The sequence below is a fragment of the Musa acuminata genome, chromosome BXJ3-5 (genome assembly GCF_036884655.1).
Source record: "Musa acuminata AAA Group cultivar baxijiao chromosome BXJ3-5, Cavendish_Baxijiao_AAA, whole genome shotgun sequence".
NCBI classification, from domain to species: domain Eukaryota; kingdom Viridiplantae; phylum Streptophyta; class Magnoliopsida; order Zingiberales; family Musaceae; genus Musa; species Musa acuminata.
Window position 1 is genome coordinate 3,691,971 of NC_088353.1, and position 27,173 is coordinate 3,719,143.

Consider the following 27,173-nt stretch of genomic DNA (forward strand, 5'->3'; position numbering starts at 1 on the left):
GTCCTGTCTCATGAACTTCCAAAACCAAGCTTTTAACAAGATAGAATTTCCAATGCTCAACACAAATCACCTAACTGCAACATTGTATGGGTTATTATGTATGTCTGAACTACAAGAGGTGCAACCTTATGGCCATTGTTTAGTCCTTCAGCCCCACGAAGATACAGAAAGAGGTTTCGTGAGGGTCCAGAGGAATATTATAATGTGGAACCTTGGACCAAAAATTGAACCGTATCATCGCATTTCAGCCACTTTGACCCGAGTTCGTCCTCCCACGCTGTTGAAGCATACATAGCAAGATAGAATAATATTAGCTTGCTTGCAAGTTTCAAGTATAAAAATGCTCTAACCAGCAATTGTTTAATTGATCTTAGAAACTCACGAGAATTCCAGGCGAATATCTAAGAACCGCCGGTTCTCCTTGCTCTGCGACACTGTAACACAACCGGCTATCTTCTGACCTTTGTTCAACGTCATGGGATCATACAAGTACAGCATGGTCTGAAAGAACAAAGTTTGACCATGATCTTCAGACAAAACTCAGGTGGCTTATGACTAATATTTAGAAACGATAAAGTGAAATATACAAGGATGCACTTAAATTGGGGTAAACAGATCACGTAAAGGAGGCACCTGCTTCCAGTGAGTTGGAGGTTTTCCAGGTGCAGTGGAAAGCATAATTTCTTCATCAGATCCCATTTCCTGCTTTTTATGGCACAAAACTCGTGATATTTTGTCAACCGGACCCATCAGGGGAAGTTGTAGGTGTTGCTCGGAAGGATACACTGCAGGTCCTCCAAAGGCGGCATCGAACCAAAATGCAAATCCATGCAGCGGAGCTTTCAAAGAGTAAAGAAATAAATAGGTTGAGAAAGAAAAATAGAATTCTCATTTTTAGTTATACAAGTACGGTGTGAGCTTATCATCTGGAATCAGAAAATAACTAAAAAGTACTGCAGCTATAAGACTGACAATTGCAGGTTCACTAGGTTACTAAAAGCAAATTAAGTTCTGCAAGTTATAGATTCCATGAAATTAGCTGCATGAAAGTCCAGAGCAAATTAACTATGATTGCAAGCTGAACAACTGATCTTCTCGATAGCAGAATAAATCAGCCATATATGTTAAAATGTTACTGGTATATGTGCTTGCCAGATTTTTGACTTTATTTAACTACTTTGCACAATCCAAACCTTAGTCCCTGAATCAATTATAATAGAACATTTACAACAACATTTTTAGAAAATTAATTAATGTCCTGCTCTTACTTTGTAATATTGGCAAAGCACAAAAATGTTTATCGTAATCCAGAAATCTACTAAAGCACAACCCAAAAGCGAGAAGACTTCACAGAAATTTTGATTATATTACAGCCAAAGCAAATTATATTATTGGCAAATATTACTAGCCAAGGCAGCTAAAACCAAGAATTAAACCACTTCTAAAAGAAGATGGACAAAATTATCATAACTTAGTCCAAAAAACTCTAAGCTAGTGATTTTGAAAACTACAACATGAATTTAAAATCTGCCGTCACCTGTATCCAATTTCAGTAAGAGATTTTAACCACTGGGAGAAACCTAATTAACCTGTCTATTAGATGATGTATGCACTTAGATTTAATAGTTGGCAAATTTATTAGTGAGAATAACTTGCTAAGTCCATTCATAATGAAATACTTGTGAGCCTCTTCTTACAAGATAGCCAGGATTTTACCAAATCTTTGTCCAAATTATGAGCCTCCTTTTAGCCTTCTTTGTCCAAGTTGTGCTTCAGAATAAACTATCTACCATAATACCCAGAGATCCATTACAGAACAAACATATTACAAGCACAATAATAGACATCCATGAAAGTGGATCAGAAGAACTTCTCATACAGGCTGATGTGACATTCAGGATCAATTACAAATGACACAGTATGGTACGAAAATAAATCATGATCAATCTATTGCCATCATAAAAGAAGAAGTTGATGACCAAAACATCATCATAATTCACCAATATAAGTTGAGGTACTTTCTAGAAGCTGAAAATTCCAAAAAATACAACAAAACCTAAAGAAGAATCAATTTTATGGCATTAATTACCTCGCAAGGTTGATGTAACACAAAATCTTGTGGTTACAGATTCAAGCTCTTGAATTGTGACAGTGTAGCAATCCACATCCTTAACCTATTTATCAGGCCCATTGAAAGATTTGATTTGCAAGGAGGAAGCATAAATGATTAGCAGTGTAGTTTTCAGTTGAAAGAAGTAGCAAAATATAAATGTCAACACAATTATATCAACTTAAGATATCATTTACTGTAAACAAGTTTATTTTGAGCCTCACATTCAATAATGCATGTACTATTCATCCCAAGTAGGTGCCTATATTTGCAACTACATAAATCAAATTAAGTCCCATATGAGACATAATTAATCAATTTCCACAGAAATGAATCAAATGGCTAAACAGGTAAATTTACATGCCTATAAAGCTGAAGGTAATTAAAATATGCAAGTATAAGCACCACGAAAGGAAGAATTCTGAACATGCCAAGGTTTACAATAGACATTACAATAGAGGAGATGAAGGATAATCCAGAAGAACAAAGGTGCAGCTTACACTTACAAGTATCGGACGTGTCACAACATTTTCTCTTGGAATTATTTCAATGTGTGGCTCTCTGTGAGAAGAGTGTTTTGCGAGCTGCAGCATAGCAGACACTGCAAAATACGATAATAGTGAGTTGCAATACATTCACAGTTAAAGAAATCCCAGTTATCTCTTTTATTCCATGTTTCTGTCTCAGATAAGCCCATTTTCTGTGATATGTGTGAATGAATTTGTTCCATTTTAAATGCTACAATATTTTCTTGGCAGTTCACCAATGATGTCACAAAGATTACTTACTTTTGATCCCGTGAACATCGCGCCAGAAACCAATCCTTTCATGGTATCTATCAGCATAAGTAACTGGTGCCATAAAGAGCTGCAAGATAATATAATATATATTTTCATTTTTCAATCTCAACAGCAGTGATTTTCACATATAGGCACCGAACTGAAATGTTAAAGCTCAGAATCCACTAGTCAAGTTGTACATTGCAACTTAAATTTGACACCAAACAACAAACAAAGAAAATCAGAGCCAGCCAAATATGTAAGAAAATAGCATTCACTGCAATTGAAAAATGAATGAGTATCAATTGTTCAAAAGATATATCTTCCAATAAATAAGGTTCTTGTATAAGTTTTGTTTGGGAAGGCAGGCCTTAGTACAATAGTAAGGTTGCTACTTTAGATCAGAATTCAAGACACAAAAACAACCTCTCTAAAAGATATAGATATATCTACATACATTGACCTTTTTTAGACACTGCATTGGTAGGAGCCTCATGCAATGGATATGCCTTTTTATAAGTTTTGTCGGAACCACATTCTATTTATAGATTATCAATTCATAACTACTGCAACTGTTGCAATCAATGTTTATAAACACAAATAAAACACAGATCTCAATCGGTATATAAAAGCTAAAACCACATTGACAAAATGTCTTTGGTAAAAATACCCTATAATATAGAGGGGAAGCATCAATATAGGGCTAAGGCTGTCAATTGTACAATAGTGATGGTTGATAACAAATGTAATTATTGAAACTAGGGTTAGTAGATTTTTGTATTTCCTCTGTCTCAGTTTTCTATTTCTTCCATAACCCTTCTCTCTGTGTCTGAGGTTGTGAACTCAGCTAAATTAACCAGCTTAAGCTGAATTTGACTTATTAAAGCTGTTTTCAACTGTTTTCCAACCATACGATCAATAAATGACTGAAAACTGGATTGGCCTTGGATGATATCGATACAAATCATGCTATCATATCATATCGGCTGATTATGAACTATGTGTATATATGTAAAAATTATATTTTATATATATATATATATATATATATATATATATATATATATATATATCAGTTATTAAATTTATAAACAACAGACGAATTTTGTAGTATTAAAACATATAACACAAAAGACATCAAAAACCATAAGAAACAATAAGAAACAGACAATCCTTAGTTTGACTAGTGACAGTGCCCTCAATAGGGCTCAATGGTGGAAAAACTGTGTCAGAGAAAAGTATGGTGTCTTCTTGCTGATGCAAAGGGAGATGACCAAAATATATGTTCTTGCAAAGGGCAATTGTCATGTATTAATTATTTAAATTTTAAAGAAGAATAAATGGGATCAATGTGTTCAGAGGCCAAAGTGAATTGTGTAATATTCATCAAATGACTATGGTATCAAGTATCAACTATCAACTATCAAGTCCAACAACCTAGATAGCTCCAGGATGATTCTAGTGCTAAAGCAACATATTCATATTCATTTATATTCATCACATGACATCCAACAAATTTTCCAGACATGTAATGATCAAGATTACAAACAACAACACAAGAATTATGTCCAAAATAACTTAGCAGTATTATAGTACAGAATGCAATATTCATCTTTCAGCTACATACGCTTTCATGACCTACAATGAGTAAGAAGTTGCTTTGTCAGATGAAGCACTTTATGGCATAATATATGTTGTTCCATATGTGCAGGGATGAGTTCAGAAAAATGAACAAGAAACTACCAGAAAGATGTATGTAGCATGAGTATTACCGAAGCATGTGAGGGAAGAATAAGCCCTCCTGGTTTAAGCCATTTGTCCCTGGAAAAGATGATACTGGGCAACATATTCTACAGCCAAAAAATACAAAAGTTATTTAGAAATATAAAGTAAGTCAAAAGGAACACTGACTTAGAAAATGCAGAACGAAAATTTAAGTACTATTAAACTCCACAAAGTTCCATAGAATTTATTTGAACTCAGTTCCAGGCAACATTTAAGAGATAGCAAAGGAATAACCACAAGCACCTCATGTAGGAGCATGTAACCCATCCATTCAGATATTATGATGTCAACCTTCTCGTTAATGCTGACATCCTGCATTCGAATAAAAATCATGATGCAAAAGCAGCCAAAAAGTGGCAAAAAAGGTAAATTTAACTTTGAGTAATGCAGTGACAAATGTTATGAAGAATAACAGGAAAAATGCTGTGATAAATTTAGCACTTTAGGGAGGTGTTGCCACAAAATAAAGTCTCATAGTTTCTACTTATATCACTTCAAGGAACTGACAATAAGTGAGATATGAACTACAGCACACTAACAGGGTTGTTCTGCAGCTTACTTATGAACACACTACTTTGCTAACTAGTGCATGCAGGGTGGAATTTTGATACTCTGGATTACATGCACGGCGAGATTTAAATGTTGTGAATTTACATGCAGGGTAAGACCTTAATACGTGGAAAGCATTTACAGATGAGTGGAATGATGAGGAGATTAACAAATATAGCTTGTAGGCCTGCATTTTCTCATGCAGCCAACTCAATTCAATGACAAAACGTATAATTTAGATGACCATTGCATTTACAACAGTCAATATATGCATTTAAGCAAATATGCAAACTACCAAACAGACCCTGCATTGCAACAACTAAAGCAAGGAAGGGGACAAGCAGGCTACAGCAGTAAATATGTGCATTTGGGCAATATGCAAGCTACCAAACAGACACTGTATTGCATCAACTATAGAAATACAAGGGAAATCAAGACTAAAACAGTATATGCATGCAAGTGAACAACATGCAAGCTTGCAAACAGACCCTTCGTCATATCAAATAACGAAATGCAGGGGAGACAGGCTATCAAGCATCCCCTTATGCTAAGCAAATTCAAGCCTGTGGAGTGTCATGGAGAAAACCTTTGGAGAATGAGTGTGATTAGAAATTTATGGCACCAGTCATAAGAGTTAGTTAGGGTCATGAACTTCTGCATGCACATTATGTTATTTCGAGATTAAATAGCTTCATCTACAAACCTATCTGAGCACACTCATACTGCCAAATGAGTGTGCTTCATCAGTTTTTATTCAACTAATGAGCTGAGAATGTTGCATCCGTTGTCCAATTTGTAGTCAAGCTGAACTCATTGATGACATGCAAGTTAAGACAAAATATATCTCAATTGTTAACATTCCAATAGAAGACCACAAACTGTAAGCCCACAAGAAGATATCTATATGACACAAAAGCAGACCCTTCAATGTACAAGACTCTTGCAATGAAAGCGAAACAGAAGTATCATTATTTGGCCTAAACTGTCAAGTGGAATAGGCAGATTGGTATTATATGGAACTTAAGAATAGATTGTTTTGCAAATTAAAATAATGGCAGTGCACAACAGTGATTTAAAAAGGCGCCCTCGCACTCGCCTAGGCGCTTGGGTGAGGCGAGGCCCAAGTGCCTCGCACAGTAGCAGGGCAATGCGCTTCAGTGAAGCACCGCCTATTATAGTGACCGACTGCTTCAAAATTTTAAAGTGCTCTTTCACAAACTCAGTAACTGTTCAGTGTTAATAAAAAACAAAAAAATATCGTGACCAACTGACCATATGCCATTAGAATATGATGCAAAATCATCCAAGAATAGTATGATAGAATTAAGTAACAACAGTCAAGAGTATGTAACAATAGACAGGTACCTCAACTCGTCCAAAAAGAACGGTCACCCTGTCAGATAGATTGTTATCTTCAACAACATGTCTAGCCTGCATAGTTATTAGGCAAACTGTTCTTACTAGTAATAAAAACATTACATGAGAAGGTAAGCAATAAAAATCTGCACATCTAAGTCTAACCATAAAATCTGGACCATTTGGACTGGACATTTTATTTCAACTTTAGGTATAAAGTCACAGATGTGCTTGGTTCATGACATGGAAGCTACTCTAATTTAGTATTGGCCTATTGGGTATATGTGTTTTTTGAGTCAAAATTTAAGATACAGGTACAGGAAGAGAGTCCAAATTATGATAATTAGTAGTTTAAAGTTAATTAATGATATTTCTATTTTATTATAAATTTAATTTATTTTTAAGCAAAAATAAATGTAAATTTATTTTTTACAAAACTATTTCTAAAATTCTTTTCTTCTCCATTCTTCTCCTCTGCATTTTGAACTTTTAACTCTCTTCTTGTCTCTCCCTTTCTTCTCCTTTTACAGATGTGTTTATTTGTCTTTACATCAAACAAATGCTTATATGTTTTCGGAAATTATCCTCTCAGAACTGGTTTGGAACTTTGGATACCCACCAAGAAGGGAACATCCATCAATTTGTATACATGTGTCAATAATGCAAATCTCCTGCAAACATCATAATGCAACATATCCAGTTAGCAGCATGATTGGAAAAGCCAACTGATCTACTTTTGCCAATGGGTTAGTCATTATCCATGGTTCATAATTGGTGCATGAACAACCCATCGGAGGATGTTGCTAATGGGCTGATCACCAACAAGTTGGATTATTGATATAGGCAACCAATCAAACTGGCATGGTATTAAGTGGTATACCGATCTTTATTGTCCATTACACCTGCATTAAATAATAAAAAATTAAATATTGAATGGTATTGACATATGATCTGTGACTGGTCCAACCAATGTTTGAAACTGGTTGGTTGTAGGTCACTAGCAATTCAATAGAAATGGATGTAGCCATATCTAGTAGTCTGAGTACAGTTGACTTCAGATAGCTTCAGTTGTAGATATTCCAAAGTCACCAAAGTGAAAGAGTAGTGTCAATGTCAATCTAACCACAATCAGCAAAGTAACTCTCAAGATGACTTTAGATGAACCACATTATTTGAAATTAGCTACTTCCAGAAAGTGCCAAACATGCACTAAGTGGATTAGGAAGATCCAATTATGATAGTGTCACCTTTTAGAACAGTTCCCAAGTCAACTTAATGAATCATGCACTGACAATAGCCAGGATAGAGATATAAAGAAACATGTTGGCTACAGAATGTCAAATTTTGGTAAATTTAATTGTCAGCGATAAATTGCTTCAGACTTTCTGCATCAATCTCTCTGAGAAGGTAATATAACAGAACAGAATGGAAAAGGAGAAATTACCTGTTCTGCAATTTCACTTGCATCTACTGCATACACCTGTCAGTAAATTAATTTAACTATTAACTATTCATGTACATTGGAATTATCAAGGGAAGAGCAAGAATATGGATGCAACAATACATGAACTAATTTGAATAAACGTTAATGTAATGTTTCAAAGCTAATGGCAGCAACATTGTAAATGATAATTTCTGATTTGTTGAGTAACTTGATGAGATGAAAAATTTTTCCTCTTCCTTTGTGTTAATAACTTAACCATCATTTGTAAACATAGACATGGAAGCATATCAAGATATTATGGCATTTTGCATTTTAGAATAAATTTCTATTAAAGATTCAGACAATAAAGTGATTATAAATAGTAAATCAAGGGGTTTTTTTTTTTTTTTCTTTCTTGTGTGGCCAAGGACACTCTTCCATTCAATTAATAATATACCATGATACATCACAAGATTGTGATCATGAAAAATTGATTTTCAAGTATGCTAATACACTAAAACTTTGACCATAATAGATTGAGAAAACAATGTCTTTAGCTCACTAGTACTTATAAGAACTTGCTGAATTGAAGGAACTGAAACAAATTGAATTTAAAAGTTTGTTTGAAATTACCGATGTATCTACCAAAACTATAACAACAACAACAAAACTGTCATGTCTGAACCAAGGATTGCCTTTTCGGGTACCGGACTCGTTTCAGCAATTTAGCGGACTGGTACGTACTGGTATCTACCAGTGAATCGACACATGGTACACTGGTGTGTATTGGTAGTTTGATGAGGAAGAAAAAGAGAGAAGTGGAAGGGAAGGTGGAGGAATAGAGGGAGGAGGAAGGAAGAAAGAAGGAAGAAGAGGAAGAAGTGGAGGAAGAAGAAGAAAGAAGAGGAGCAAAAGAGTAACGACAACATACCTGGGAAGCATCGGCAGCAGTGAAGCGACAGCGATAAGGCAAAATCATCGAAGCAGAAGCCACAGCAGCAACAATGAGGAAGCTTCGAAGCAACAATGGTGAAGCAGCAATGGCAAGATCTTATACGAGAAGAGGGCTAATTTGTTTTCTTTTACCACTAATTTAGATAGGGCCCCACAATTTTTTTGAATTTTTTATTAATTTAATTGGATCGCCCGGAACGGGATGGCTTGTGTATTGGCCCATGCCGCTTGTACCATACCGTTTTAAGCAGTACAACAAACATCGGTCTGAACTATTTAGAGTGGGCTACATGGATCTCTTGTTGTTAAGCTCTATAAAAAGTCAAATTATTAGTTAAATTAAGAGTATTTAAATCTTTATTTATATTTTTTAGTAAAGGATTTTTAGGCCTCCTGCCTCTCCACATATTACTAATAATAAGTTTCTTTGCATCTTCTAACCACAGTATCTAATTATCTATATCACATGTCTATACTATTATAAATGATTCTACATCATTCCATTTTCTCTCAAAGGCACACCTAGTTGTTCACAAATCAAAATATTTCTTTTTCTATCTTAGGTAGCAATCTCAATGATACAAACTTTTTGTGTATATCTATCAAAACTAACAAAACATCAAACTATCCTAATATACCACAGGTGAAATAACTGCAGAGTTCATCTTGCTTGCATCTAGAATAAATTCAGAATATTTATCAACAGCATAAACTACATATATTTAGAACAAAAGAAGTTCATAATAGTTCAACTTTAATATATTATACATGTAGCTGGTATGTTTACCATATATAAGCAGCATAAACATCTCCGATGCTTGAAGTTGAAAGTTGAAACATATGATTTCTTTCCCATAAGTAGATCTTAGTGTATCTAACTACATTAGCTTCCAATTTGTATTGTCAATTTTATGTTGTTTGCACTTTGCCAACAAATGGTCTCGATGAAAAGTAAGCAAAACACTTGCTAATAATCTAGTAGTACCATAAACTTGCAATACATAACCTAAAGGTAGATAATATACACAATGATTTACTCCAGAAATTGTGGTAGTCATGCACTTCATGAATTAACACAATTATAGAAAGTAAAATTGTACTCATGGAATAATAAGTAAATCAACAAAAAGTTAGAATCTAGTAAAACATGAGATGCAATTACCCGTTTGGCACCGGCAGCAGCACAAAATATAGCAAGAATTCCAGTACCACAACCAACATCCAAAACAACCTAAAATAAAAATTGTTAAATCATCAAGTTTAAAATCCACATTTCAGTTGTCTTGATGATGGCACATTTTTTAATCCTAAGTCAAAGGGAAGAAAATTACCTTATCAAAAATTAAATGTCGATATTTCATGATAGCAGCTAAGTATGTCTCAGTGCGCACACGATCCTGAAGTATGATCAAACAATTAGCACCAGCTCTATTTCAGATAAAAATGATAATTGTCAGAGGTTCAGGAAAACTACATGCACCTACATGATAAGAGAAAAGTTATCATCTAGTGATGATCATATAGTCTGAACAGAGCCAAGTCAGAAGCAAATTTTATATTTGGCTAATATTGAGTAAAGAGATGCGCTATAATCATACTAGACGATACAGGATAAGCGAGGATGTGTTGGTTTTAAACACGTCACACCCTAATAGGTTGTACAATTGTAAACAAAATGGGACACGAATATATTCTGGGAGTGGTTGACTTTCTATATAAAAATTTATCATATTTTCGATGACACATATCAAAGATTTCACCAAGAACAAGTTGGAAGAAAATCTTTAATGGCCTGGATCATCTCATATGAATTTACATGTATATAAAAAAATCAGTGTGTCTATCTGAACTCCTTCACATATGTATTATGCGTCCATATACATTGAAAATAGTTACGAAACAGACAATAGTTACAAAACAGTAAAAGAAGAATACAATTCTCCTCTTCTTGTTGACGGAGATTAGTATCCTTAGAAAGATCACAAGCACCTTAAAAAGGAAATGAGGAAGGAGGAAGAGGATGGAGGACGGAGACCTGGATCATCTCTTTGTGGATGGCGATGTCAGAATAGGCGCGGAAGTAAGACCGGTCGAAGTCAGTGTACGGCGGAATAGCCGGACTTCCCTCCTGCTGCTGCTGCTGCTGCGGCAGATGCTGCGTCCGAGGCTGCCAGTAACCAAAGCCGCCGCCGTCTCCCCCGCCCCCACTGACTTTTCCCGGCCCCTCAATCCACCGCGCCGCAAACGACGAGGCGAAGTTCTCGTCGGGCATCATAGCCTAATCGAGATGCAAAAGGAACGCAGGAAGAGGAAATGGGATCGTAGCCTAATCGAGATGGGGAGCAGCGGGTTGTCTGAAGGATTTCTTAATCGTCCGAAGAAGCGGGTTCTGTTTCTCGAAAACAGAGAGAGAGAGAGAGAGAGAGAGGAGCAGCAAAGAATCGTTTCTTGGAGAGTTTCTTAATGCGTTCGAAGAAGCGGGTTTGTTTGTTTCTCGAAAACAGAATAAGAGAGAGAGAGAGAGAGAGAGGAGCAGCAAAGAATCGTTTCTTAATGCGTTCGAAGAAGCGGGTTTGTTTGTTTCTTGAAAACAGAATGTGTGTGTGTGTGTGAGAGAGAGAGAGAGAGAGAGAGAGAGAGAGAGATGGGATCAAACCGTGTAATCTCGGGCTCCAATGCATCATACTAATTCGCAGACGACGGATGTGGCTTTATTAGCTGGTCTGCTGCTAATGCTGAATCCAAATACCAGTTGCCTATTTGGCACTTCAAGATTCAAGCATGCATCTGATGCAAGTACGGAAGGTTGGAATTATGTTGTAGATAGGAGAGCCCTGCCTGCCTTAACAATTGAGGATCATACAACTTCTTATCTTTGTAATATTAATATTAGTTATACTGGGGCAAATTAATGACGGATGTATTTTACATGAATGAATAGATACAATAAATACAAGAATTATCATCAGGGAAATGTATGTTCAAAACGGTTACTTAAGAAAGTAACCAATTGCATCATATATACAAATGATTGAATTCCTGAAGCTACTCCTCATCCATAGCCATCAATAGAAGAATGCACCTCGGCCAAGTGGCCTTGGACTTGTGAGTCCTGAAGTTACAGTAACCTATTAACTATTCATCGTTGAGACGTCAAAATGATAAATATTCATGGTTGTCCAGTGACATTAAATATCGACTTCCAGAGGTGGAAACCCATTTTCGAGTCTTGCATCAATTGTGAAATTGAAACATAAAACCATCATCGTTGCTATGGTAAGAGTCACATCTAATTGAATTTTCATCAGAATGTAAAAGATCTCAGTTGTTACAACTCGGCGTAAACAAAACAATCGTGTCCAGTCTCATTGCTATCTTTGATTCTTCAAAATCCAGCGGCAATGTATAGTTTCAATTTATCACACTGTGATTCAATTTATCACACTACACAAAGCAGCTGATGAAGATAAAGCAACCTTAGGGCCAGTCAGTCCTTCAGCTCCATGAAGATAAAGAAGGTCCCATGAGAGCCTGACAAATCAAACTGTCTCATAGCATTATAGTCGTTTCTACGTGAGCTAGTCCTCCTGTGCTGTGAATGCATAACCAAATATAAAAACACCATATTAGTTTGCTTAAACCTTTAGGTACCAAAATGCTATAATCAGCAATTGATCTGAAAACTCACGAGTGTGCTAGGTGAATATCTAACAGCCAGCAGTTCTCCGTGATCAGAGATAGTGATACTGAACCTACCATCTTCTGATCTTGCTTCAGCTCAATTGGGTCGTACAAGTACAGCACAGTCTGAAAGAACAAATTTGATGATGACTTCTAGTCAAAGAATCACGTGGTTTTGTAACTAATCTAAATATTCTAAAATGTAACATAGAAGAGTGTCCTTGGACAGAAATATATCAAAAACATCATGAGGCACCTGCTCCCAGTGAGTCCGAGCTTCTCCAGGTGCAGTGGATAGCAGAATTTCTCCAGGCACCTGCTCCCAGTGACTGTGGCTAGAACCTTGTGCTTGTCGGTCAGCCGGAATTTCCGGGAGAAGTTGCAAATGGTGATTGGGAGAATAAGTTGCAGATCCACTAAAGGAGACATCAAACCAAAATGCAAACCCATGCAGTGGAGCTTTGAAAGAGCAAAAGACAACTCAGTTGAGAAGGAAATTTATTACTCAGTTTGATTTATACAAATACAGCACAAGCATATAATCTAGAAGTCAGTACAGGGCTGGAATTTACCAGTCCAACAAGGAATAGTCGTGCAGACAAGGGAAATAGCGCAGTCAGTTCCCAAACAAAGTGTACTGGGCAGTACACACACCGTTTCATGTGTACTGATAATAAAATGACTGGTAGAAATCCTAGTTTTCAGACCACCCTCGAATTCAAAATGCCAAGTCGGAGAAAAGCTCAGATCTGACCAAAATCCCATTAAATCCATTCAAGATTCTTGCTAATATGGTTTTCATTTGCCTAGATCTAGTTTTGACCTGTGTGGATCTAGACATATATCTGTGGTTTTGTATGGGTTTATGCTGGATCTGTACAAATCTAGCCTGAATTTACATACATCTGTTGTAGACATATGCAGATCTAGCCTAGATATGTGTAGATCTGGTATAGATATATGCATATCTAGGCCCAATCAGCATAATTTGGTGTTGATTCTTCAATATCAAATGTAAATTCTATAATTATGCATCCGACTAAAATTGATAATTTTTATAGGAAAATAATACTAAAGCACATGAGTATTGATAGATGTGGCAACACAATATTTCTTGGATAATCAATAGGTGTCCACCATTTAGGAGTATGATCCTGGTGTGCACTGTTTTGCTCCATATTAGATAACTAATAAATTTCTCAATGAGATTGAAGAGACTAGAGACTGAATCAAGTCTTTTAAGGGGTAATAGCACCTATACAGTGCCACACTCATGTACAACCTTTCTAGGATGAGTATAATAAACATCATGGTAGATTATAATAGAAGGGTGCTCTTCTGCAAGTCCGATGATGGATCAAATTAAATTCACGATCTATGATACATCTAGAGTTTGATGGGACTTTGATAAATACGATCAGAACTAGTTCATAGTGTAAGTGGTCACTCACAATGGTGCAAACTTTAAACAGACTGGTGAACAATTAATGGACAATAGAGTGCATGAGTTTTGACACCATATGCAGCTCACTATGCAGGTGTCATGATGAACACCAGCAACATCTCACTGTTGAAGTGGACAATGGCGAAAACATAAAACATCACCTTTTTCTTTGATGCAGAAATTCACAAAGGGAAGCTCGTACGGCCCAATGCCACTCAATTAACCACCCACTACATCTACTTAAAGTTCATCCAGTAGAGAAGGATCAGACTAAAGGTAACATTCTTTTCGATGATCTAGGCAAGCTCTCATTATACTATCTCATCAGATAGGAGGGCTGTGGAAAAACACATTCTCCAGTGTCTAAGATTATTGTCATGATAAAACCACTCTATGTTATCTTGCACTGCATTGATATGGAAAAGATGTTGTGGCAAGATTGTCCCATATTAGTTTTCCAAAATTGAGATAATAACTTGCATGATGACCACAATAGATTTATTGGTTATAAGATGTTTAACTGAGCTTAAGCTGTAGTGAAAATATATTTTCTTATGTGATGATCTCTAAACATCTAAGTGTTCACTTACCAAAAAAAAACATCTAGTGTTCCATACTCTTTATCTTTGAGAAATGATTTGGAGATATGGGCCAAATATCTCTTCGTCAAGGAGCACCTTCTGAATCTCATTTGTAGTGCATATCGAATTCTGCACTTTGTGATATCCCCAGAGATGATATTGACATGGACAATAGTATGCCCCTTGATAACAATTGTTAGGGCCATGGGTCTCATTTGTTCCTACTACCCAATCACAAATAAGTAAAACACATGAATCCAAGTGATATTTTAGTTATGCCACCCAAGATGAACATCATAATGCATGTGAATCCACATGACTTGTTTATAGCCAAGGTGAAGTTGTGGATTGTAATGGCAAGATGAGACACTTTATATATTTAGTTAATAGTGAATTCACAACCTTCTTACCAGTATAAATTTCATGACTTCCAATTCATAATGATAGTTGGACATTTTTCTCTAGGTTGGATACATAGTATGATTCATAGCGCTGGTATGGCAATCACAATCTCAATTATATATCTTATGGAGCCATAATTGTTACAACCTTATTCGACTTAGTTATTTACTACTACATGGCTTAAAAATACAATAAAGATGAATTGCACCACATTGTTTCATCAATGTCATAGAGTTTATTGGTATAAAGATGCCATGAAGCACCTTCATGGTCCATAATTACAACCTTGATCTACAACCAAGTCATATTGAGGACCTTGAACCACCACCCAAGGATTGAAAATGATCATTTTGATGATAGGAAGCATATTTATGGCATGACATTAAAATTTTGAGTTAGCATGTCATTTGAAGGTCTTTTAAGTTTGAAGTACTTATATACATGTTTGAAACAGATTTCAATTAATTGTTCACTCAATTATAGTTAAAAGTTATTTTTTAATTATTATTAACTCTAAATAGGACAAAACCCATAAAAAACACAACCTTATTTTTGGGTACAGAACTGGTCTGCTTCATGAACCAGTATAGGTATTGGACTCAAACATTAAACCTTAAATACAATTTTATATGAAAAGTTAATCTCTTGGCCTTAATTTGCAAATTGACAAACAATAATAAGAACCTAATGCATTATCATAATCCACATGTTTTGTTCATCAAGAATCGATTATCTAGCACACTGATAATTAACAAGGCTCCATGAAATATTTTATGAAATTATAGGATAGGATGCCAAGGGAGATCATATCCTTCACATTGGGTTTGTAATACATGCTCAAACATGTTTCAACTCATTATTCACTCAATTTTATTCAAAGTTATTTTTTACTTATTATTAGCTCTGATTAGGCTAAAATCCATTAAGAAACACTAAACCCTTTTCTTGAGTACTGAATCAGTCTGCTTCAAAGACCAATACCAGTATTAGACTAAAATGTTATTTAAACCAAGGTTTACAATACTAAATGATACTGTCTGTACCGGACGATATGTACTTGTCCGTCAGCAGACCGGTACATGGACCGCCTGCTACCGAGTGGTACCGTCGATTGAGGCTGTTATCTTTGAAGGTGACCGAGGGAGAAGAAAGAGGGAGAAGGTGAAAAATATATATATATATATATATATATATATATATATATATATATATATATATATATATATATATATTTATTTATTTATTTATGAAATATACCGCTCTGATACAATACCGTATCGTACCGAGCAAATCTCAAAATTCTGGTATGATACGAAATTTCAATCCTTGATTTAAACCTTGACTATAATGTTTTTAAAAAATTAATCACTTGGCCACAATTTGTAAAATTGACAAATGCCAAAAAATCTAATGCATTATCATAATCCACACTTTTCTTGGTTATTATAAGATCAATTATACATCACAACCAAAAATCAAGAAGACTTCTGTCAACTGGAGATCAGCTTGAAAGTAGAAATTTACTAGCTTAGGCAAATTCACGCCTTTATGGTATAGAAGAGATTTTGAAGGTAATGCAAAATATATTGCAAAAGCAGGGTTTGCCATTTCGGGTATTGGACCCATATTGGAGATTTGTTAGTACGAGATGTACTAGTTTGTACCAGTGTACCAACACACAAAATGCCGGAGTGTGTCGACGGAGACTTGAGTGAGCTATGTCTCAGTGGCGAATTGGACCGGTACATACTGCCTGTACTATGCCGACCCGAGCGGTACAACAAACCTTATTTGAAAGTAATTACAAAGTTCCAAACTATATGAAACCTGATTATGAAGTCAAGGCAATAGAGATAAAGGCCGAACCTACTGCATAAGACGCCTACAAATGTTGGGTCTAAGAAATATCAGTGAATGCAACTTTATTTCTATACTTATAGAAAGGTTTATTCTAAGATTCAAATCTTGATATCAAATTTTGCAAAGGATCAACCTTACCATCCTCACAATGGGGGACACATACCAAAAAATAAATAAAGCTCCAAAATCTCTATATTCTGATTATAAAAGAATGGAAACAACATGACAAGTGCCAAAACACAACAAAGAAAGAACCATACACATTTAGGGTGAGTATGCCAATTATATGCTGCACATGCATGTTATACTAAGAATCATAAAGAAAAGACTATTGACTTGCCAAAGCAACCAAATCAACAATTGACCTGCTTATTAAAGAAGATCCAAAAGGTTACTAAATCTCAAGAACAAACAAGTTAAATTAGAGAACTAAAATTAATAGGCCATGACATAGTCATAAATGATTAGATAAGCCACCTTAAAGCAAGTATGCTTATATTGAGATGACCAAAATCAAAATCACCATGATGCTGCTAGATGCAATTATTATGGACAGAACAAACTATGTAGCATGAATATAAGATATGCCATTTGGTGTATCCCTTCCATAAGAGGCTTTGACCATTGACATAAACCTAACCAATGTGTCTATTTGATCAAGGTTCGCCATACCGATGTGTACCGCCCGGTACGGGCGGTACGCGGACCGCCCTCTACTGGGCGGTACACCAAAAAAAGCATGTATCGGGCGGTAACGGTCGAAATTTCGACCGTTACCGCTCGGTACCACTCGGTAACGGTCGATTTCGACCGGTCGATTTCGACCGTTACCGCCCGATACCACTCGGTAACGGTCGAAATCGACCGGTACCACTCGGTAACGGTCGAAATCGACCGGTACCACTCGGTAACGGTCGAAATCGACCGTTACCATACTGTAGCAGTGCTACAGTGCTCCAACGGTCAAATTGACCGTTGGAGCCATTTCTCCTCCTATTTAAACTAATCTTCTCTCCCCTATTTCATTATACACTCTTAAACTCTCTCTCAAACATTTCTTTTCTCTCATAAACTCTATAAAACAACGATTTGTGAATTCAATCGAGGTAAATTTGGGAAGATTAAGAGGAAGAACTTTCTAATCAAGAGGTATGAGTCAAACTGCTCGAGGAACTACCGATACCCAACGGTCACACTCGTCCGCCCAACGTGCAAAGGCAAAGGGGAAGGCAATAGCATCAGTTGCATCGTTGGAAAGAATCGAGTCGGGCGACGAGACACTTTCACAATCACATTCTCTTTCTCGTTCGATCCAGAGACATGACAGCAACACGGACAGCAGTGCCTCAACAGATGATGGCGGTGATACCGGGCAGTCGTTGGTCTCGTCTGCACAACTTGAGGGTGGTGAATGGACTGAGGAGCAATATTTTACACATGCCACTCAAGATTCAGATCACGGAACTCGACAAGGTACTGGTTAAGTTTATGCGCGGAAGGGAAAGGAGAAGGGGAAGGGGAAGGCAGTGGATGAATATGAACAAATGCGACAGAGCATACATGATATAGACACAGAAAGAGACTCATCGTATTCACAGCCATCGTATTATGAAGAATCATATGGGCAACAACAGTATGGTGATAGTTGGTCATCCTTCTCTGAGCAACAGCATGATACAGAACAACACCAATATATGCCTCAAGAGCTACCTCGGACAAATATGATTTATGACGATCAATCTACGATCAATACCACATTGATGCATCAATGGCATACGGTGTATCAATACACTATGTCATGGGATCAATTTCATGATTGGGTCCAACAAACGTATCATATTGATATGTATCGGATCGAGGACCCCGATCCACCACCCGTGGAGGCCCGTCGTTCGTTTTGGTGGTAGAATTAACAATCAGGTATATCTAGATATATGATTATTTAATTCATTTGAATTTTAGAGTTTATATTGTAACAAAATAGTCTAACAATTCAACTGATTTTTCTATAGATATTTCAATCTATAACGAGCTGAAATACGAACCTCGAACAAGACTACCTCAAAGCCCGAAAAAGATATGTGATGCTATTTTTACCAAATTTACATTGATTTTGCTAAACTTATACTATTACTATATTTATTTGTAACTTGAAAATTCTATCCTAACTTTTTTTTTAATTTTCAGGTATTTTCGGAGGGATAAATCGGTGAAATCAGGTGTACCGAGCGGTACACCTCGGTATACCGCTCGGTACGCCGTACCGTACCGTACCGAGCCAGCGTCGAAACGCCGGTACGGTACGGTTCGGCGAACCTTGTATTTGATGATATGTGCAATTAGATTTCTTAGTTGATTATAAATTGTTGTAATAACTTGCTAAGCGCTTTGATCATAATAATTTTTTCCAGTATTTTGTTTCATTTTATATTTCATACATTGTAATTTTATATTGGTACAACAGTTTGACACCTTAGTTTAGTATTTTTGATGTGATTTTGCCAAATCTTTGTCCAAAATATGAGTAACTTATTAGGAGAACAGACATATTACAAGCACAGCAATAGCAGATATTGCAATTCATAAAAGTGTATAAAAGAGCATCTCACACATGATAAAGCTGCTATTCAGGTTCACTTACAAATAACTGTACTATATGTAAATCATCATCAACCCATGACATCTGAGCAGGCAATGAGCAAAGTATCATCATAATTTCACCATTATAAGTTGGAATATTTCCTAGAAGCTGATCATAAAAGAATTCAAGAAGTACAACAAGATAAAATAATAATAAATTTTATAGCATTAAGTACCTTGCAACAATGATGAAACACTAAAATTAGTTACAGATTCAAAATCTTGAATCGTAATAGTGTAGCAATCCACTTGTTTAACCTGTTTATCAGGTCATTAAAAAAAATTATTTGTAATGAGACAGCATATATAAATAGAACCATAAAGTTAAAAGTAAACACTAAATTCAAAAAAATTCGTGGGGCAAACAGAGTCTGTACCTAAAGGACAAGAAATTTAAATCAACCTTTACCATAGAATTCATTCTTGCCTTTTACCAATTGTACGTACCATAGAATTTGAAAAATGTTTAGTTTCCTGTGGCCTTGCATTACTATAGTATTCATTATCATAGGTATGCTTGCACTCAGTTTTGATACATCACATGGATCCTCTCGTTAACTGATATGTTTCCTCTCCTAATTTCTTAACCTTTCTACTTCACCTAGTAAATGTTCTTCTTTCTGGTTTTAGCAGTGAATAAAGAAACACAGGTTGGCTTTACTTCTTAAGATTGATAACAATTGCTCAGAGATAAGGAAGATGCAGTCACACCAGAGCAAGGCTGGAGAAATCTCCTATTCAATAGCAAGCTCAAATAAAACCACATTTAAAAAATAGTGCATTGAAGCTCTATTTCATGTGAAAACCTTTATTTAGTCAGTCCTTAATCTAGTCATCTTCAGTACTAGTAAGAATAAATCCAATTGATCAGCCAGCTTTAGAAATGTGTTATCAACCAAATCAAGTTTTGTCAATGCTTGATACTCAGTAGATTCGTCTGAGTTACAAGTTACAACAACTTGTCAGGCCATGACTTCCAGAAATGTTACGATTTAATAAAAAACAATTTCTTCCAAAAATGATTCAAGGTTTCAATTTTATATAAACTACTTGTAGGAGTAAGGCCCTTCCCAGATCTTGTGTTAACAAAAAGCCACGTTTACTGCAACCCCTTTTATCAAATGATTCCACTAGTATGTTACATAATTGAACTACCAAAAAGGCATCAAATAGAAACATATTTACATTTCAACTTATTCCAAAATTATTCTTAATCAGTAATGGATTCAGTAGGTTAGATTACTAACTACATGGACCAATAACTTCTCATAAAACAACACCTTGTTAGTCATTATATTCAGAATGTTACAAGAAAAGAATAGGAGATAAACATGTACCATGTTTCCTGGTTTTTTTAAAAACTTATTTCTATACTTAGTCATTATATCATTATATTCATATGCTTCTTGATAATAAAAATCTTCCAAGGTTTTATTTTTTCATTATTTTTTATAACAATATTCAAGTGAATTTAATGTGGTTGTCTGTAGCATGGTTTGCAATACCATACCATACCACTCGGTATGGACAGTACATACCAGTCTGATAGAGGATCGGTAAGGGTGGTACATTGGTACACCTTAGTGTACCATGTGTCAATATGCTCAGTACGTACCGTACCAACAACTAATCGGTACATTAGTATGGTACGATATTCAGAACCTTGGTCTATAAACTATATTAGTACAATAGCTGATATGGAACCAGCAGATAAATACACCACCTAATAGCCAACTAACCTTTTTGACCTTTCCGAAAGTATTCTTGCCTAAATGTGCTTTAGCTTGAGTACAGTCTCTAACTTTCAAGAACTGACATTAGGTTAGCAATAAAATGATTCCAACCTTTCCGGGGTGTCTTCACTATTTTAATTATTACTTATGATGATGAGCTAATGAAAGAACTGTTAGTTTCTGAGAAATATATATCATGGTTGGGTGATGCATGTGCAGGTTATATTTTGGTATTCATCTTAAGCTAACTTTTTCATGAGCATGCTCTCTCCCACAGATAACAAAGTAACAAATAAGAGATCCTGGATGAGTTTAGCAGAACTATCAAATTTGCTTGAAGAACAAATCAACAGCCTAGACTTACCAATATTGGCAATGTCAACACACTTGCTTTTGAAATTGTCTCAGTGTATGTGTCTCCAAAAGCAGACGTTTTTGCAAGTGGCAGCACAGCAGACACTGGAAAGAAAAAAACAAGAGTGAGTTGTAGTACACTCACAATTAAGAAAGCCCCAGTTCTTTTCTATTTCAATTTGTTTCTGTCCCCCTGATAATCAATTTTAATGTGGATGAGCAAATCAATTTGTTCTACCTAAAGCCATTCCTACTTTTTCTTGACAGTTCAATGGATGTCACACAACTTACTATCGATCCCATAAACATCATGCCAGAAATCAATGCTTTCATGGTATCCATCAGCATCCGTAAACAGTGCCATATAGAGCTGCATGATAAAGAATATCAATAATCTCAGCAGCAATGACTTTCACCAAGAGATAGTAAATTTGATATTTAATGTTGCTCAGAATCAACAAATATATTTGTACATTGCATCTTATATTTGACATCAATCAACATAACTGAGAAGATCACAGTTGGACAAACAGGAAAGAAAATTAAAATTAATAGCAGTTGAAAATTATAGAGATATTGTTCAAAGAGACGCATCTTCCAATATATTGTGCTATAAATTGTATATATTTTGTTTGGACAACATACTATTTATAAATTATAAATGTATAGCTTACATGATAAGATTATAAAGCATCAAGGTGAGAAACATAGCATAGATCTTAACATGTATGAAGTATGAAAAGGTCATAACAACATTGACAATGATGTCTAAAATAGAGATTCCCAGTAACATATAGTGGAAGCATTAATCTATTAGGAAAACTTAATGCAACAGAAAGTCTCCAAAGCTTTCATATGTCTTTGCTTGTTATTCATCAGCTATGAGATGAGAAGATATTGCTTATATGTGAAGGATCCATATTCCTTCTATATCAAAAATAACAAGCATTTGCAAAACTTGTTTTACTTTTTGAATCTATATGTTGAGCTGTCAGGTGTCTGAATTCATCAAAAAGAAATGGAAGAAATGTTTGAATCATAAGTTTGATAGACAATTGGAAGATGTCGGCTTCAGATATCATGGACCTGTGGAAAGAGAACTATAAATGTATTGATTAATGCACAAGTCAATTTAGATAAGCGATACTAAAGAAACTAAGAGAGACGTCTCAATTGAAAACAATAAGACTCAATTTTTTAACTAGTAATAGTGCCCTCAGATAGCTCAATGGCAGGAAAAGATCCAATAACTGAGATGACTTCAGGATGCAAAGTAACATATTCAGAATCTTTATAATCTTTACATGTCATCCAACTGTTTATGTGGACATATCAGCAACAAAGCTTGCAAATAGCAATACAATAATTTGTCCAATAAACTTAATAGTATGGGATACAGCAAAAGATCTAATGGACCATTACAAACAATAGGAAGATATAAACAGCCCCTTGTTGAAAATGTAATACTGCCCTCAACTTGCCTAATGGTGGTAAAAGATTCATGTTGCTGGCAGAAAATATTTGGGATGATGCCTTGTTATTTCTTTAGAAAATAACTATAAATAAAGTAGGTTCTTGTGAAGGGCAATTGTTATAAATTAAAAATTTTAAATAAGATCAATTCGAATCTGTGTTTAGGAACCAAAATGAATTGGTAAACTTCAATATAAATATATGGTCTCTAGTCCAATAGCCAAGACAATTCAAAGAAGATTCTACTGTTGAAAAAATATATTCAGATTCACGAATGTTCATTACATGCTAGTTACAGTATCACTTAATTCCAATCAAAATCATTTCATTGAAGACGAATCCAATTTTGGCCGATTTCACCATCCTACAGTAAATATTTGGTCATAGTAATCAAAGTCAATTGGAGTCCCGCTAGAAGAAGAAAAGAAGAGAGGAACAAAAGGGAAGAAGAAGAAGAGGGAAGCCAAAGCAAAAGAAATATGTAAATACATATACTTTAATAATGATTGTACTAATAATTTAAAAAGGCGCTCAGGCACTCGACTCGGCGCTTAGGTGAGGCAAGGAGAGGCCCGAGCACCTCACACAATAGTCAAGTGACGTGCCCAATGTCTCAAGCATTTTGGGACCTTGGCGTCTTTTAGCACCTAGCGTTTTTTAAAACACTGGTTTATATAATATAAGAAACATTACTATTGTAGTGTTCACTATCTGTTGCAACAAGTTGCGGTTATTGTTTGTCCACTACTAGTAAAACCATGGTATGCAATTTCGAATGGTATCGCCCAATTTCGAATGGTATCGCCCGGTACGGGCGGTACATACCGGTTCGACGGTATACCGGTATGCGGACCGCCCGCTACCGGACGGACCGTGCTATAGTTCTACAGTAATACATTGTAGTAGTTCTACAGTGCCACAGTGTTACACTGTAGCAATGCTACAGTGCTGCAGTAAGAGGAAATCGCTCGGTAAGCCCTGGTGTACCATTCGATATCCCCTGATGTACCGTTCGGTATACCCTGGTGTACCACTCGGTACGCCGGTACTGTACCATACCGAGCCAACCTCGAAACATCGGTACGGTACGGTATTGCATACCTTGAGTAAAACGAAGAAAAAAATATTAGGAGAGGAAGGAAAAAAAAATCTCATCTCTTAAGGAAATAGGTATATCATAACCAAGAAGGAAGATATCATGACAATCATGATTAATCTCAAATTAGAAACTCTTTATTTGAATATATTTATATTTTATATTTCACATTGCCTAACACTCATCCACAATGTGATTAGAGAACCACTGGGATTACAATGGCTTCCGTTGCTATTATCAATGCTGCATGTGAATAATTACTAAGTATTTTCTATAACATAAATATCAATGGATTGTTGTACTATCCCCAACAATACAAAACAGATGGTCTGTACCCGTCTAAGTGTAGATAAGTACGTGGACCGCCTCCAATTCAAAATTAAGAAAAACCTAAAAGGTTAAAACAGCGATGAGAGTTCTCGTCACTATCCTCATCTTGCGACGCTATTGCTGCCCTCTTCTCACGGTGCCGCTGCCCTCTACCCTCCTCTTCTTCTTCCTTCTTCCTTCTCTACCACTTCCTCTTCTTCCTTCTTCCTCCTCTTTCTACACCGTCTCATCTTCTTCCTTCCTCTTTCTTTCTCTTCCTTTTTCTTCCTCCTTCCTCCACTATGCCTTTCTATTCGCCTTCATTTTTGAAATATCAGTATGTAATAATGTACCATATGCCAGTTCACCAATATCGACCGATGTATACTGGTTCGATCAGATCACCAAAATGGGTTTGGTATATAAAACAAGAGTCCTTGAATATAATAAGTTATATTTATATGATATGATTAATATTTATGTTCTAATAAACATATCAATGAAATACACTCCATTATCTTTTATTATTTTTTTATCATGTATATTTTGCATTCATGCTATTTAGAAAGTTCAATATTTTATGAAATATGAAGCTATAAGAATCATTAACATTTAATAGTTTCATTTTTCTCATATTTTATTTTATATTTACTATTTTTTTTGTTGTTAAGGTTTATATATTTTATATTAAGATTAATTTATTTGGTCCATTTAGATATTATTGATCTGATTCAGCCAAAGTTGATACGTACAGTGCCTAGTATCCATTGTTTACGACTACGACCATTGGGGTATCTAATGCCATTTGCTACCTTAGCTTTTGTCTCATAGTGGAGTCTCGACCGAGCAAAGTACTCTTGCCGTTGTGTATCTATTTGATCCTATGCATTTCAAAAAGAACCCATCACTTCAGGGATTATAGGTGGAATAATTATTTTCAAGTAATACTAATATGTTCTATTTAAGTATAAACAAGATAAATAGATCAGAGAGCAATCACATGGATTATGGAATAGCCATTCCTCTTAGTTGTATTGTCCATAGTTGATCTGATATCGATCCCAAAATTAGGCATCATGCATCCATCTAATTGAATGGTACAAGAATTTTGTAACACCAAACTTAGTAGCAGTACATACAGAATACAAAATTCACTTTTCAGCTATATACTCTTTCATGAACTACAAGGAGTAATTTGTTGCTGACAAATTAAGTTCCTTATGATCCATAATTGCCATGAATGAGCAGGGTGAGTTTCTTCTAGGACATTTTAATTCACTTGAGCTGAGAAGATATGATTTAAAGTAAAAACTGAAGAAATAACGATGACACTATATATATTACACTTTAAAATGTATTATAAATGACAGATTTGTTGGCTTGTTTTAACTAAAATTATTTCTTTTTGTAATCTGTTCAGTCTTTTGGTTGTTTGTAACTGACAGAAGAAATCATCAAGAAGGTAAAAAAGCTTTACAGGCCGGTGCGTGCCAAGCTTTAAAATTGAAAATGATGGTAGAACAGATATCTATCATAAATAGCAAACAGAACATAGATGACCATCAGAAATGAAAATCGGCATACTTTTCGCATTATTTTCTGGATTGTCATCAGTGAATGTTTTGTATCAAATGGATCTAAGAATACATAACAAATGTATTACATACTACCTAGTACCTAGTACCTACCAAGTTCCAAGTTGTAGCATATAACTTATTGAAGCTCTAATACTACAGGTATGTGGAACATGAGAAACTTTGACCTAGTTACGAACCATTAATGTGGTTGTTATTCCAAATGTCAACAGAAATCCAACATAAGTAAAATAATCCCAAACAGATTGGCAATAGATCTAAGTTGTGAAGTAGAACTCAGATATAATGCTAAAATCTACTTAAAATATACAATAGGTGCAAGCCATTTACGTAATAAAGAATACTTGCTTAAGATGAAAGATGAATTGAATAACAATGAACAAAACATTCAAAAACATGCTTTCTTCTGAGTACCTGAAGATTCCAAAAATTGATATAGAAACTCAACAAAAAGCTGTAAGTAGAATGAAATTTTACCGAAGCATGTGAAGGAAAAATAAACCCTCCTGGTTTGAGCCATTTATCCCTGGCAAAAATGATACTAGGCAACATACTCTGAATCCAAGAAATTAAATTTATCAGCCAGCAATATGATGTAAGCCAAAAAAGCAATCCAATCTTGAATAATGCAGCACAAAATGTAAGTACCACACTGACAATTTGGGTCTCATAGTTTGATTTAAACTTAACAGCAAAGAGCATGTAAAAAATAACAAAGAAATAACCATAAGCACCTTATGTAGAAGCATATCACCCATCCAATCAGATATTATGACATCAACCTTCTCATCAATGCTGACATCCTGCATCAAAATGAATTGTTGCAAATCAATATGTAATAGCAGCCAAAAAAAAGGAAAAAACCGCAAATATACAAATAGGAGAAAAATTCAAAAATGGCTTAGTGACTCAATTGAATGTCAGATGTTGGAGTATAAGGAGTCAGCCCCAGCCATCCATGGAAAACGATGAGGCCAGAGGTTGTTCAACACAAATTTGACCTATTAGATGTCATCAATGAGCAACAACCCAAGGAAGATGGTGGGACT

The 27,173-nt window shown here is 35.5% G+C and overlaps 2 protein-coding genes across 3 annotated transcripts in view; both read right to left on the minus strand.

Annotated features, from left to right (window-relative positions):
• Positions 1 to 11: 11 nt before the first annotated feature.
• Positions 12 to 11,512, minus strand: LOC103984603 (probable protein arginine N-methyltransferase 6.1). Its single transcript, XM_009402133.3, has 13 exons — positions 10,992 to 11,512; positions 10,288 to 10,353; positions 10,119 to 10,187; positions 8,024 to 8,059; positions 6,589 to 6,654; positions 4,918 to 4,986; positions 4,662 to 4,739; positions 2,899 to 2,977; positions 2,617 to 2,711; positions 2,090 to 2,174; positions 634 to 839; positions 383 to 501; positions 12 to 277 (listed from the first exon to the last, which is right to left on the minus strand). The coding sequence occupies exons 1-13, from the start codon at positions 11,229 to 11,231 to the stop codon at positions 235 to 237; spliced, it is 1,251 nt and encodes a 416-aa protein (XP_009400408.2). The 5' UTR covers positions 11,232 to 11,512; the 3' UTR covers positions 12 to 234.
• A 582-nt stretch (positions 11,513 to 12,094) lies between these two features.
• LOC135582906 (probable protein arginine N-methyltransferase 6.2) overlaps positions 12,095 to 27,173 on the minus strand; it is a 34,661-nt gene continuing 19,582 nt past the window's right edge. For both annotated transcript variants that reach the window (XM_065151039.1, XM_065151038.1), the window contains 8 exons: positions 26,859 to 26,927; positions 26,602 to 26,679; positions 21,943 to 22,021; positions 21,662 to 21,756; positions 19,741 to 19,822; positions 12,894 to 13,096; positions 12,645 to 12,763; positions 12,095 to 12,548 (listed from right to left, as the gene is read on the minus strand). In XM_065151039.1, the coding sequence (XP_065007111.1) occupies positions 12,506 to 12,548; positions 12,645 to 12,763; positions 12,894 to 13,096; positions 19,741 to 19,822; positions 21,662 to 21,756; positions 21,943 to 22,021; positions 26,602 to 26,679; positions 26,859 to 26,927 (768 nt within the window). In that variant the 3' untranslated portion in view covers positions 12,095 to 12,505. The remainder of the gene's footprint in view (positions 12,549 to 12,644; positions 12,764 to 12,893; positions 13,097 to 19,740; positions 19,823 to 21,661; positions 21,757 to 21,942; positions 22,022 to 26,601; positions 26,680 to 26,858; positions 26,928 to 27,173) is intronic.

Coding starts and splice junctions, on each gene's coding strand:
- LOC103984603 (XM_009402133.3), bottom strand. CDS start 11,231: ATGATGCCCGACGAGAACTTCGCCTCGTCGTTTGCGGCGCGGTGGATT. Junction 8,060..10,118: donor CTGCTGCCGGTGCCAAACGG/GTAATTGCATCT, acceptor ATTTACTGACAG/GTGTATGCAGTAGATGCAAG. Junction 4,987..6,588: donor TTCTTTTTGGACGAGTTGAG/GTACCTGTCTAT, acceptor ATTCGAATGCAG/GATGTCAGCATTAACGAGAA.